The sequence below is a fragment of the Pseudochaenichthys georgianus genome, chromosome 15 (assembly GCF_902827115.2).
Source record: "Pseudochaenichthys georgianus chromosome 15, fPseGeo1.2, whole genome shotgun sequence".
In the NCBI taxonomy this organism is placed as follows: Eukaryota; Metazoa; Chordata; class Actinopteri; order Perciformes; family Channichthyidae; genus Pseudochaenichthys; species Pseudochaenichthys georgianus.
The window spans coordinates 28876316-28891454 of NC_047517.1; the positions used below are offsets into that span (position 1 = coordinate 28876316).

General features: G+C 40.7%; 1 protein-coding gene across 1 annotated transcript in view; it reads left to right on the top strand.

The window, feature by feature from the left end:
* adam12b (ADAM metallopeptidase domain 12b) overlaps positions 1 to 15139 on the top strand; it is an 84789-nt gene that overhangs the window by 11803 nt on the left and 57847 nt on the right. The window contains exons 2-3 of the mRNA XM_034100003.2: positions 6588 to 6709; positions 9230 to 9303. Coding sequence (XP_033955894.2) covers positions 6588 to 6709; positions 9230 to 9303 — 196 coding nt within the window. The remainder of the gene's footprint in view (positions 1 to 6587; positions 6710 to 9229; positions 9304 to 15139) is intronic.

Below are 15139 nucleotides of genomic sequence, written 5' to 3' on the forward strand. Positions count from 1 at the left end.
TGTGATAGTTGAATCAATATGCCCTCTTATAATTGAATAGAAGCATTCTAAAGGTAGAAAACATGACATAACTTTAGTTTTTCTATTTGACTCAGGTTTTTATCATGCACTTGTAAACATAACCGAAATGAAAAAGCATTGAAAGAAAGTAATAAAATAAATAAATAATAATAATCGTTTTATTTTGATTACGTTGTTTTCATAATCGTTGCAAGCCAACATCGTAATCGAGATTAAAATACGATTAATTGCACAGTCCTACTCCACACTGATAACGACACCTAACCCATGTCCAAGCAGTGGTTTCACCTTGGCTCTTCAAACACGGCCATCATCTGATCAATATGAATGATCAATGCAGTAGGTACTTGCAGCATTGATTGTGGGTTGGAGCAAGATTTCAATCGAATATAATTGCAACAGTTGAACTCACTTCTTCTGTGTGTGGCATCTCTCGTCTTTAGTAATCGTACGGCCTTCATCTTCTTTCTCTTTGCTAAAAGGGGGCTACTCCAGAGAGCCACTGCTGGCAGAAATCCACCCTTTGAATGCATGTACAGACACATCCCAGGGGTTTGTTTGGAGGCATGCACGGCTGGTTTGGCAGCCGCCTTGCAGATATTGAACATAAAATCTTCATTGTCAAAACATAATCAGAGCATCTGAAACTCTAATGCACTGTTATTAAAGGCCTTCGCTTCATAACTGGACTGTCACGTCTCCAAGGGCCCGTCATATTTCCCTGCTCTGATATTTGAGTGGAAATCTAAAGAGACAAGGCCTGTGTGGTGAAGAGCAGCTTAGACAGAGGTTATCTTTGCAACAACGTGATTTTTAGTTTCTGCTGTATTTCTTCTTAAATGTCTTTTATTTTATTTTGTAAAGCACTTTGAATTGCGGTGTGCTGAAAGGTGCTATATAAATAAACTTGCCTTGCCTAAAATGAGTGTAACATTTTAGTAGAAGGGTTCAAAAAGCACCGCCATTTATCCTGTAGTCTCCTGCGGTCACCTGCATCTGCATATATTAGGATAACAAAATAGTCTTTGAGTATCTCTTAAAGTGGTGGACAAAAACAACGATGTTCTGGCTACTCAAAGCTATAGTAAATATTTACTTACCTGAAACAATTTGTCACCTAATTGATAAGTTGATCAACAGTAAAACAAATATTTGATGAACGTATGTCCTGATTTTCTACATTTGATATTCATTCAAATGACTGTCTTTGGGCTTTGGAGCAACAGTATTCAAAGACATTCAAAGATATCACCTTAGATTTTGGGATATTTTCACTATTTTCTGGTATTTGATTAATTAATTAATATGCATCTAATCAGTGGTAGCTCTGGTTAGTTGTACACATTATTATTTTTAATACGTAAGCCTGGACTTCAGGGCATTTTTTACAACTTTCTTATATCATAGGCTACATTATTGATAGAGAAAAAAAAACCATCAGTTTTATTGATGAACATTAAAGATCAATGATCAGCCCTACATATTTGTGTGCCACTGCTTAAAGCATGATCTTGTGAGATGTGTTGAGATTTTACCAACTGTTTCCCAAGGTCAACACTAAACTTGCATAGTCTGTTTGCACATTTTATTTCAGGGTAATCAGCTTGAGGGAGTTGCTAAAGTCCCGCTGTGACATTCACTTTCTTGTTCTCTGAATACATTGCCTATAGATTACCACGTCCTTCAAGCTGCCTGTTTGACCTTCACTACACTGTTTATCCTCCTGTTCATCTCAAGGGAGCGGCTCCATGATAGAACTGTCGATAGACCAGGTACCTTAGGTGTGAATGAACAATAATGTATTCTGTTCCTCCAATAGACTAAAGGGAACACAGATAATGCTGTTCATGTGCACTTTGAACATTAATAAAATATGCATATGGTTCTCTGCTTTAATCACTAAATAGATGAATATATACATTAGGGGTGTAACGGTACACGTACCCGTACCGAAATTATTCGGTACACGTGTGTACCGAAGTGTACCGAACGAATATAACGTTAAACGTAAAAAATTGAGAACGTGAACAACTTCTTGGAAGTAATCTCAGGTGCTGCGTCGCAGCATTCAGAGTAATTTTCTCCCATTGTGTTCAACGCGTCATAGAGCGAGCAAGTCATTTCATTGGACGAGCTGGTCAGAGGGATGCGTTCAAATGCAGTCAGTAATTTGAGGAACTGTCGAAATGGCGAACGCAGATAAAGTTGAGCTCGAAAATCCTCCAGCATCATTGAAGTCTCCGGTTTGGGAACATTTTGGTTTCGCAGTTACGTACAAGGATGACGGACAAAGACAGGTGGACCGAACCAAAGCTGTTTGTCGGCATTGTTCAACTAACATTGGTTACGCGGCTGGCAATACATCAAACTTGCACACTCATTTGAAAAGGCATCACCCGAACGTGAATATCACCGGTACCAAAAGAAAAAAGACTGAAGTGCAAACTCAACTCCCGCTAGCATTTAAGCCTCCACCACTCGCAAAAACGTCAGACCGAGCCAAAGCTATTACAAACGGCAAATATCCTTATGTTGCCATGTTAGCAAAGCGCTACCTGGCTGTATCTGCTACCTCTGTCCCTAGCGAGAGGGTGTTCTCCACAGCAGGAGACATTGCTCGTGCCAGCAGATCTGCCCTTTCGGCAAGCAATGTGGACAAGTACATCTTTCTTTAGAACAACATGAGAATACAATGATGAGCAAGTCATAATGTCAAGCTGGCTGCTTAGGTACTAGTACAGTAAAGTAATACAGATTATTTCAGTTAATCGAAAAGCTGCACCTTAATGTTTATTTTATTATATTTTATATTTATTTGAGTGAGTATTCATAGTTTAATAATAATTAAAAACCCAAAACTAATAGTTTGTTTTGTGAGTACTAGTACAGTAAGGTTCAAATACAGATTATTTCAGTTCATCGAAATGCTGCACCTTAATGTTCATTTTATTATATTTTGCATTTATTTGAGTGAATATTCATAGTTTAATAATAATTAAAAACCCAAAACTAATAGTTTATGTTTTGTGAGTACTAGAACAGTACAGTTCAAATACAGATTATTTCAGTTCATCGAAATGCTGCACCTTAATGTTTATTTTATTATATTTTGTATTGATTTGAGTGAATACATTATTCACAGTTTAATAATAATTTAAAAAAATATGTTATGTTTTGTGATAATTTTTTCTGCTGTACCGAAAACGTACCGAACCGAACCGTGACCTAAAAACCGAGGTACGTACCGAACCGAAATGTTTGTGAACCGTTACACCCCTAATATACATATAAGTGAACCCATCATGCAGCAGGAGACATGCAGAACAGTAATGAGGTGGATTTGGGTCCAGCGGCGCCTTCTGCTTGACTGAAGTAATTGAAGCTCATTTAGTTTGTTTATATTTTTGTCTGTGTCATATCCCTGCTGAGTAAAGTGGACTGCAGCCCCCGTTTGAATTCACGTTACCCACCAGTTAGTAAGTAATAAAGCTACTGCTCGGGGTGCTATGATAAAACAGCAAAAACAAATCATCCTCGTAGAGATTTAGTTTTTGAGGCTATTTACAGAGAGAGCGGAGGAAAGATCTTTTGGCTGCCTAACAGAGTTGTGTTTTTAAGATGTATGACCCGCAGCTGATTTCCCCTTGTGGCCAACATGGGAATACAACTGCGGTTGGCTTAGCAATCAATATACTCTCCAAAAACATATGGGATTAACCCAGTTTTGGTTTGAATTTCAAAGGATCCCAAAGAGCATAAAGCCCATGAGAATAATCATGAATGTCATTTTTTTTTGCTGTTTGAAGGGAATACTTCCTTTTTGGAGAGCAATGGTGGATAGAAACTTTAATCGTCATCCAGCTTTTACTGAAGCATGCACGCAAAAATCTTGACAAAGTCACATACGGCATGCAGCCCTTTTCCACACGGCACACACGCACATTCACATTCAATCTTCAATGGCAACTTTTTTTGGGGTGGATACAATATTTTTGTAATTTTCCACTTACAACAATCAAACAGGCATGCCTGCTTCCCGCTGCAAGTGTGCAAGGTGGTGATCTGGAATTCTTTTTTTAAGCTCTTCTTTTTGTTCTTCACACAACCTTTTTACCGCTTTCCACGAGAACAAACGACTGCAACAAGACTTTCAGGAAAGTGCGATTCATTGTGTCTAGCCTCTCTGACGACAGACTCTTTTCGTGCTTTTGAGTGTTCAGAACAACTAAACACTATTGCCCTCAGATGTGGTCTGATGACATATCAACTAGTTTGTGTTACGCATACTCCTGCTTTAGTGTCCCCTCTACATTGGTATGGTTTTATGACTTAAATTAACTCGAAAGTATTTGAGAGATCCAATTGAATTGCAAGGGACAACGGTAGTCGTGTTAAGGTCTTTTATTAACAAGACGTCTGCCTGACTTTCCCTTTTATAGCTCCATTTATTAGCACTCTAGCCGCAGCCTGTGGTCTCAGTCATGCTGCTCCGTCTGTCTAACGGGGTTTTCATGCACCACTAAAACAAACAACAAACTACCATCGGCACATGTTGAAATACCTCATTAAATATAGGAGGTCCCTTTTATGCCCTTGTTAGCTTATTACTCACTGTGGATAAACGGAGAGTCTGGCCACACTGAGAGCAAAGGGCACCCGCCGTCAGACACCGTTTGAAGATGTAAGAAATGCAGTTGTGGTGGAGCAGGACTCTTCTCTGAATCTCTGCTTCAAAGAAAATAAACTTCAGACTTTAAAAGACTGCTTAAAATGAAGACGTCTTCAGCCGGTGGGGGAGAGGGGGGAAGAGTAAACAAATATGTCAAGAGTGTAGTATCGCAGCTCAATGTACTACTGAACTCTTGTTGTACCCTGCGTGACGCTGTACATGCAACGCAGACACACTGCTGCTTTACGTGCGTATCTCTAAGGGATTAGGGAACACGCGTAGACCTGAGACGTACAGTACACAATAGACGCAGCACGCTCTCCCAGCCTTGCTTTGGTGATAACAGGATTGTGAGACCTCAAACAACCTCCCCCTCCCCTCTGACACTCCCTCTCCACTTCATCTCCACAGCTCCTCCCTGGGTTTGTAACATTTACTGGGCTTCACAGGAAGCCTGCTGGGCCTGCTACAATTCAGACGTGCTCCGTGAGGCCGTGGGAGCGTCAGGGACAGTCTCTGTTGTCTGTTGGAGAAGAGGGAGGAGAGCTTGAGAGACCCGGAGAGAGCAGAGGGAATTGTGACTATGATTCCCACATTCTGCTTCAAGCCACCCGCTTTATTATATTTCATCCTATGCCATACATACATCCCATTTTGTTTGCTTCCCTGATGAGCAGTCTTTGAAGGGCTAATTAGCATAATTGGCTTCTAACTAAGTTCATTTATCTTCAGTCAGAGTTTAAAAGACGATTTGAATGAATGGGAGGAAGTGGGAAAGAGAAGGAAACGCAGAAGACTGCAGTGCCAGTGTCTGACCTTTTATTTATTTATATATATATATATATATATATATATATTAGGGCTGTCAGTCGATTAAAATATTTAATCGCGATTAATCGCATGATTGTCCATAGTTAATCGCGATTAATCGCAAATTAATCGCACATTTTTTATCTGTTCTAAATGTACCTTAGAGGAATATTTTTCAAGTTTTTAATACTCCTATCAACATATGAGTGGACAAATATGCTTTATGCTAATGTTTATTATCATTTGAACAATGACAAATATTCTCATGAATATTAAACTACTAACTAACCGTTAGCGCAGCTAGCTAGCACCAGATGCTAACAACAACAACAATGCACTTAAGGTCTCTCTCTCGCTCGCTCGGGCCACATTACACACACCCTCCCGGTCCTCCCGATGGCCAGTCGGTGCCTGCCGGTGAGCGTGGAAGTGTGGTCTGCCACAAGCGGGCGGCAGGAGCGGGGCTGTCAGCAGATGGTATTTTAAACTCGATGCGCTCTGAAACTACGGGGCGGCCGAGGAAAAAAAAATACATATGCGTTAATCGCGTTAAAAAAATTAGTGGCGTTAAAAAAAAATTGCGTTAACGCGTTATTAACGCGTTAACTTGACAGCCCTAATATATATATATATATATAAAGTAAAAAGATAAATAAGAATTGGAAAGGACACATTTATCTTGCCAGCTTTTTTTTGGGTATCTTTTAAAGACTTCTTTCCTGTGCAGAGTTATCATAAAAGCTGAGTTCCTCACAAACTGTGTGAGCGGATCTATTATTGATGTGTGTCAGTAGCTTTTTCTTATTGTAGAGACCCTTTGGGGGGACAGCACATCTCCTCAAAGGCCCCCGAATGAACTCGAACTCTTTCTCAGAAGCTCAGTCCACAATAAAAAGAAAACAGTGCTTTCTATCCAAGGATTCCCTGCCTTTGTAGCAGGGGCTGTTTTTAAGAGCTGTTTTGACCATTGCCTGCCCCCTTTGTCTGCATGCTTACAAAGTTAATACATTGCCTTCATTGCATTTTTAGTGGGATTTTTAATTGACTCACTCTGATGTTTTAATCTGTTCTGATGTTCTTTTTACAGAAAGTAGTCCAGACAAGGCTAAACAGCGAGAGGAAGCAGCCAGACCAGAGCGCTATGGGACCACGGTACCTCTGCTGCTGAAGGGCGAGGAGCGCAGACCTTTCTTCCAGCGCACCACCGGGGTAAACACTCACAAGGCCACTCAGTGCAACACTAGCGTAATGCTAAGAAGCTTGCTCACACAGCAGTACAGCTGATGCTTCCAAGAGTTGAGCCAAGTACAGATGTCTGGCTTTTTGTTTGACACAACCACAGTATGTGTCTCCTTTACCCCCGTTTGCTTGATTTTCCTTCAGTGAAATGCCCCTTCCTGTTTGTTCCCTGTTGTGTTTTCCCTCTATGCTAGCTCCCTCTCCTTTGTTCGAGCATGAGTTCGCATAGTAGGCAAGGAAATACTGTGATATTTCCTTGGAACTTGTCATCCCTTCAACAGCTTTACCTGTCAGCAGTACACAATCCTGACGGTGTGAAGCAGCCTTGTAGAATGTTTCATTTCTTTCCTGCACCATAAGATATATGCTATTTTAAAACATGCCTGTGTATAGTGAAATCAGCCCCTGCTGGAATCAAGACTTGTGTTTTAGGCAGGGAAATCAAAGGTCTGTCCCACCTTTTGCAGCTGGAAATGTTTGAAATGCGGCATCCCCCACCACAACTGAAGGAAACTTTTCCATAGGAGGAAATGCGTAGGTGTTGAGAACTCCCTGAGCAATCAAACTTTTTTTTCCTGGTGCAGGCAAGTCACCATCTGAGAGATTTGTTTTCTCTCCAGCCTTCTGCTCCTCTCTCAGAGTCAGTCTGTTGAGGGGGGCACTGAAGTTAATTACATGAATTGTTTATCACCCACATGTCACATTGGCATGCTTTTAGCTTTGTAGAGCTTGTTATGCAACCCATTTTCAAATGCATCAGATTTGTCTAACCCCCTGCTGACTGTTGAACATTTTGGTTGACCCGTGCTTTTACAGTAGGCCATCTACAAGCTGACCCTTCCTTAATTAAACTGACTTCCAGGGCAGATGGTGATTGTCCTAGCAGAGATTGCACTAAGACTTAAACGTCCCCATATAACAGATTGATATTGTGCCAGTGGAAGGTTATGAAGCGGCCGTAAAGTATTGCAGAGTCATTACTTACAGTGACATCGACTTTCCACACTCACAAACCCGCTGCCACGCAAAGAAAGACCGACTGACTCTCAGACAGAGCTGCAGACCGGAGACTGGCAAAGTACGGCCTGAAGGCATCAGTCAGCAGACCTAAGAAATGTCACTGTGAAACAGGACAGTGTACGCACGAAATATCAACAGATGAGACAAACATCTATGTCTGCTCCTCTCTTTGCACATGACTGGCAATTTCTGTCTCTCTACATAAATCCTTTTTGAAAAGTTCATGGCTTTCTTTTCTTCTTTTTCTTTATGTTCACGTCGTAAAATGTTCCCGAGTCCTCAGGCATGAACACTCTGTTTCTGTCCGGCTGCAAGGGCACTTCTTCACTCTGATAACAACATTCTTTTCTGAAAAGCATCTGAGAGTTGTTTGTTGGGATATTGCCACTTTACATTGTGATATAAGATTGCATCTCAAACTGACATTTAGCAATGTAAGCACAATCTCCTGCATCTCCTTCATTTCCTGGGTTCTTGCATCCATAAATCAGGGCCATCGATATACTCACAGAGCGTAGTTATGGCAGTTGCTTCCGCACTGAAATACAGTTTTTCTGCCAAAAAACTTCATAACAATATTAAGGTGCCTGATGAATACTGGACTCATACTCTAGGTTAGGTAAGAAATGCTGTCCATATCTAGTTTTATTCAGCATCACTCAAGCAGATAATTTTTCCCATCATGTCATTTGCAACAATGATCTGACTTCATGCTGCAACTACCTCCAGGAGTTTTCTACCTAACAGCTGGACACTGTAGATTCTGTCACCTTGCTGGAGCTCAAGGTGTGCAGCTAGTCATCTTAAAATATTCATCTAACAGGAGAGATATCTAATTTCTTCTTGTTCCATTACTGTCTTGCAATAATCAAATGTGATCTGCTATCACTACATGACAAAAATGGGCTCTTTGATGAATGATCGCAGTTAGGGCTAACCTTCCAGAGAGATAAACTGCATTTGTGGCAGCCTGTCAATAATCAAAGGCACCGTGTTTTTACCAGTTGACGCACTTAAGCATTAAAAGGGTGAACAGTGAGGCTGTTATGAATTAGTTAGTTAACATACAATTCAATTCCAGCACGGGCATATGTTTAAAGGTGTAAGCTACTCAAACAAATTACATAATTGAATGGATATCAACGAAAAAACGAGGACCATATAAAGTAACAAAAATGGAATTTAAAAGCCTAAAAATTGTACTTACTTACTTGAGCACTATAGCAATACAACTACGGTCATTGGTTTAGTAGAGTCTAGTCAAACTTTAGTTTCATGCACAGACTTGGGAGGTGAAGGATGTAGAAGCTTTCTTCCGTTTCCTCTTACACTATTGTGCGTTGCCACATCCTGGCTTGTGTGTCAAGCTGAAGCTGAAGGTGAAGCTTCACACAGACACTAGTTCACAGAGGCAGGATGGGTGAGCTCCGGGCGCCGCCTTAACACTCCTCTCATCTTTTTGTGTTTCAGAGCTATCCTGCGTCACTCCAGCTGCTGGTTCATGCAGAAGGTGAACAGCTGATCCTGTTGCTGCAGAAAAATGAGTGAGTTTTCCTTCCATTTTATTTAAATTCTCCATTCACACTCCACCAGGAAAAAAGAAACAATCTATTAATTATGTTAATCACACACACAACCAATAGATAAAGCCACACTTCCAGCTACGGCTGTCGGGAGTTATTTATGCAAGAGGAGGAGAAGTTGTATAGGTCTGTGCTATGATGTAGTGTATTCAAGCAGCAGGGAGAAAATAATATGTCCCCTAGTGATTGGACTCTTTTATGGTTCAGTCTCTCTGAAGGGCCGAGAGATGAAAGCTGATGAAGAATAAGGAAGAGGAGCGCTCTGAGGACATGCTTGTTCTCCCGGCTTGTCTTTCTCTTCTCATCACTCCAGTCCCTTCCAGGCTGCGGAAAAACACAGTGAACTTTGAAACGAGGGGTGGGGATCATTCGGAGTTCATGAATATGTAGATACAAACATTCTCTCACACACATTGTTTCCTATAGATGGGAAAGATTGCTTTGGAGCCAGAATATAAAAGGCCAGGTTTCTTGTCCAGGGACTTTCACAATCCAACAAGATTGATGGCATTACTGTCTTCGGTCCTGTTTCTGTCAATGCTTCTTATTCAGAGGAAGTAGAGACATTATATTCCACTCTGCTGCTTGCTTAGGGATACAGATATTGACCCTGGATTGATGGACTTGGGCCATAACTGGTCACACCTCCATCACACGTAGCTCAGAGCAAACACAAATCAGACCTCTGAGATGTTCTGCCTGCTTCCCCTTTTCAAAATACATAACCTTAGATGGAGGCTGGAAATGAAAAACAACTACTGAAGTTGAAATTCAGAAGTAAATTTCTCATGGATTCACCCATAATATAACGTCAAATCATTATGAATACTGCAAATATAAAAAATCTATTAGAAAGACCTTTCTTATATGTGAGCAGATTGCCAAATAACTCCTCCCCACCCAGAGTTGAATGTACCCTGCCAACCCTCTAACTATATTATCTCTGTCCAGCAGTTACATACTCCCTAGAAAAACCATGTCCTGACTGACCCTTTCATTCCCCATTCTCCATTTGACCTTTAGTGACCTCAGCATCAGCTGTGAGTCATCCATCAGCAGTCTGCGCCCGGGAGCATGCTGCCATTCCCATCCGGCCTGTTCTCGGCCAGATGTGTCCTCTGATATTGCCTCACCAGTTCAGCCGACTCAGAACAGGTGGTCTCCGACCTCTACTTGCGCCTGTTTGTCGAAGCTATGACCGTTCAGTGTGGGGCGGAGGGAAAGATGAGGGAACAGAACAGGATAAAGAAAATGATGTAACGATGACTTGAATTTCTTATTCTTTTAAGCTGGCTCGAGTGAGTCCTGCTCAGATATAAAATAATCCTATATTAAAAACATGCACATTGAGCATTCCTAGCACTTTAAAGTTAGTTTCACCAATCAAATGTCACTGAAGTATACTTGACAGTTTAGTTGCTCAACAATAATGAATATGGTTTCTCCTAGGGTTTGAATGTGAGGTTTTCTCCAAAGAACAATATATAGTAAAAGGCTTATCAGCAGGTGTGGTTTGCATATACATATATTTTCCAAAAGGACCCTCCAGGCTTCACTCACTAACGTATGCTCTCAATGTGGATATCTCCTTTGGATATTTCCCTGAAGAATTGTCCCAATTTCATGTTGCCAGTTTTGCCAAACACATCATGAATTTTCTATTTTCAGTACTTGAGACGCAATCTAAGCATGGTATTTCTATAAAGTTTCAAGTGAGGTACATAAAAGTAATGCTGTGTAGATGTTAGTTCCCTTGCTATGCTATTTAAGGAGAGATGAGGTGAAAACATTGAAGGTTTAGAGGTGGAAAAAAGTGCAGAATCAAGGGAAATGGAACAACCATTGTTTTGTTGAAGTGAACAGATCTGGATGCAAATTTCTTAGCAAGTGGTGCCTCTTTGTGCTGAGTTATGTCAGGTTTTCTGTGAAGGCTCATCCTTTGTTGCGTGAATGTGCTGAGCCTGTGCAGTTTGCTCATTTGGCACACCTGCTCCAAGGCCAGTGTGAAATGATCTCAGTCCTTAGCAATATAAACACGCTACCAGATCCAATTAATACACTGCTGTTTGTTAGCCGCCTGGCCCGGTCCCAGGGACACTTGGCTGCAGCAAGACAAGGACAGATCTGCTGAGGAGAGAAATCAGTAGGGGTTCACTGTGTGTGTGTGTGAATTGTTTGTGTGTGTGTGTATGTATAATGGGAGTGTTTCCATAGGTAGCATACAAAACACCTAAACTTGGATTTGATTAGATCTTTCTGTATGGTACAGGCCACTGCTTTTGTCTCTTTACTGCCACTGGGAATTCACAGAACCTTTTGTCTGTTTTGCATGTTATCTCCTGCAGTGTATCACAGTTGTCAAAAAGAAATCGTGCAAACTGTTCCTGTTAGTTCAGGATAATGGATTGTATTTTGTCAGCTCTGTACCTGAGCAGCACATTAGGAAGTGACTAAGATCGGCCTCTTAGGTTCTTTCTTAAATTGTAACAGTTACATCTTACTACATATTACCCCATATTTAGCAGTTAAAATAAAATCTGTATAGCTTAACCGGGTTAAAAAGGATAAAACATTTTCCCGATTCTCACATGTTTAAACATAAGAGCAATGGTAGATACTGGGTCATATAGAATATATATGGCTTGGCATGTTACATTGCACACAGAGCTGGACAGACATGCAGACTTGTGCCAACAGCAGCGGCTTTGATGTAAAGCGTTGATCAATGGCACAGTCGGCCAGCCTCAGATGATTAATGGTGGTCGTATGGGACATTCCACATTAGTCTTGATTAAAGACTTCAATAGCACTGTCTGGGAGACAAAGGTGCTCGTGTGGGTGAGCGGCAGTGTGTGGGAGAGAGGAAGAAATATCAAAGATTCACAGCTTGACACAGTTACTGCAGTTTTCTACATTTAATATCATCATTTCTGATTTCTGAAGCCCAGTGAAATTGTTCAATGCTAGAAGTCTTCCTTCGAAGATGTCACTTTTAAGGAACCATTATGGCCGCAAGTGACGATCATGGGATGATTTCCAGAATTAGATAACATTGGTCAAATAAGCTGCGGGCAATACCAGACCAAGAAAGGCAGTATTAAAACCAATGATTCTATTGGTTAAGCAACAGTGTGTTATTTGTTTAACTTTAATTCAAACATGTTATTTCTTCTTTCAAAAGTAATATTTTCTGTTTTTAACGAATACACAAAATACTCAAATGTAATGACAAAATAGCCAACATTATGATCTAAACAATACTAACAAATGAAAAGCAAGATTATGAAACTGATCTGACCTTTTGTGCCTGTTTTAGGCATCCATTTTCAGTTCTCTGTGCTATGGATACATGTTGGTCAGTACCAAACAAACATATTGGTTCTACAGAGAATAGTTCATTACAACTCTTTCAGTATTTAGAAAATAAATGTATGAACAGAAACATTTCTTTTTATATTCTTATATTTCGTTATTCTTCCCATGTCCTAACAGTAGTTTATTTATATTCTATTACTATTCTACTATTTTCTCCAGCTTTTCTCCTTGAACCTCTGAGCTGAGTGTTCACAGACCAACCAGCTCTGTGCAGAACAACCTGCGTTTGCCAGTGAGAACATTTCCTTTCATTCTTCTGTGGCAGGAAAAGAAAAGCGGAAAGAGCCCTTTTGAAACACAGGGCCACATCTAAACAACATCATTATGTTTTTGACAAAGAAAAAATCCCCATAGCAACATCCTCAGAGTATTTTGTTTTAATGCGGAAACAAAATGTCCTCAATTCCAATAACACAACTGACAATGCCTTGATCTGTGTCATTGTGTGGTACCACAGAGGAGATGTAATATCACCCAGGCTTTTCAATGACAAAGAGAGATCTTAGGTTTCCTTGAGTGGGTCTGTCAAGAATATGAGGCATTGAACTGTGGCTCTGTCTTTCAGCTGCCCTTCTTATGTGGAACAGAATTGCCTGCCAGCTTATTTGTCAACTCTGATGCTAATTGAGGTTGTAAAATACTCTTTTTTGCATGTATGTAGTCATTACTATTGACTTTTCATGCAGTCTTGTGGGCTGTGCTGACTTAATCAACTGCATAAGGTCAGGAAAGAGATTAGTGTTGAAATTCCCCCATGGACGATATTGCTTTAAGAAAAATCCATAATCATAATTTACGTCCCAAAAATACTAAAGTAGTTATGCATATTTGGATGTCTATGGATTAGATGAGCAAAAAATGCAATAGGCAAATAAGGGCTGAGCAAATCAAATGCTGTGTGCACCTTCAATGAAATAAAATGGTCCTGTTATTTTACACCGCTTGTCTCAGCCATCGTATGTCTAAACATGACGCTGGCTATCAAGATTATTTTTCAAAGAAATCGCTGCGAGCTCTGCATGGTTAAGAGCCTTGTGTGTTCATGATGTGTCACTAGGAGCCTTTGGGAACAGCATGTCAGGGATTTTGATAGCAGATTGTCTAAAGAAAAATGAAAGGCTTAACATAATTAAATATTGTAATGTTATCATGTACAGCTGAAAACCATTATCCTAGCCAAAACACTAGATCATTAAAAAGAACCTCCTTATATCGTCCAATTCTGAATGTTTAGCAGCAGCAGACTTCACTTTGATGGTCTCGTCCTACTTCTCCTTCTGCCTCTTCCTCCTCTTCCATCACTTCCACTTCCTTTGTTCCCGCATGCCTGTGTTCAAGTTGTTGTGATTCTCTTTTCCTGTGACATGGCTCAGTATTAGGGATGTCCCGATCACCTTTTTTTGCTTCCGATCATTTGATTTTGACAATCTGCCGATACCGATTTTTCCCGATCCGATCTTTATGCAATGCATTAAGAGAAAAAAAAGGTAACAGATAACGGCTGGTCATCCAACGCGATGAATTCAGCTATCTTGGCTGTTATTTGTTTGGCCTTTTCACTGTTCTGGGGCAGTTTCTCTTTCCTTTTGAAAGTTTCTGAAAGTGTTGGTTGCTTCAGTGCCGTTACCTGAGTGGGCGCTGTGTACTCGTTGTGTTGTTGTTGGTGTTTGTTTCTCAGGTAGCGTATTGGATTGGTCGTGTTGAACATAGCTCTGTTCTTTCCACCACGCGGAACCTCTGCCTTGCAAACATTGCATCTGGCTGTTACACTGCCTTCGCTTTAAATGTTATAATACTTCCAAACTCCTGACATTTTCTCTGTCCCGAGTCACCAGCTGAACGTAGCCTCTCGTTAGCTTACTGCTACTATTAGACACTGCGCCCACTCTGTTGCCAGATTTCAGAGAAATAAGCAACCAGGTCTATGAAAACAAGCCCAAAGAAAGCAACACATACATGATGTTGTGTAATTTTAAACCAAAACTAAGTCCTCAGGATGACTTTAAGATGTGAACATGGTCATTTTTGTTTTGTAACATTAAATTAAAAAATAAAAATTTTATAAAAAAAAAAATCCCGATCCTTGATTTTTTTTCTCCTGATTCCGATCTTTTAAAAATCACATGATCGGCTCCGATCCCCGATCACGTGATCGGATCGGGAAATCTCTACTCAGTATCTATAACCAGGTTTTCGACCCCCCTCTATTATCTCTTGTTGCTTCCTATCCCTTCCTCCCACGCTCTCCACATGCATTCTTGAGTTTCCTCTGAGCATCTCTTCTGTCACCGTGCAACCTGAGACCAGGCACCAATGGGGACGGTTGACCTCAGGCTGCTGTTTGGTGCCAACACGTGTACTACTCATAGTTTGGTGCCAAAGCTCTGTGTGACATTACTTTGGATGCCAAGGCATTTTGTTC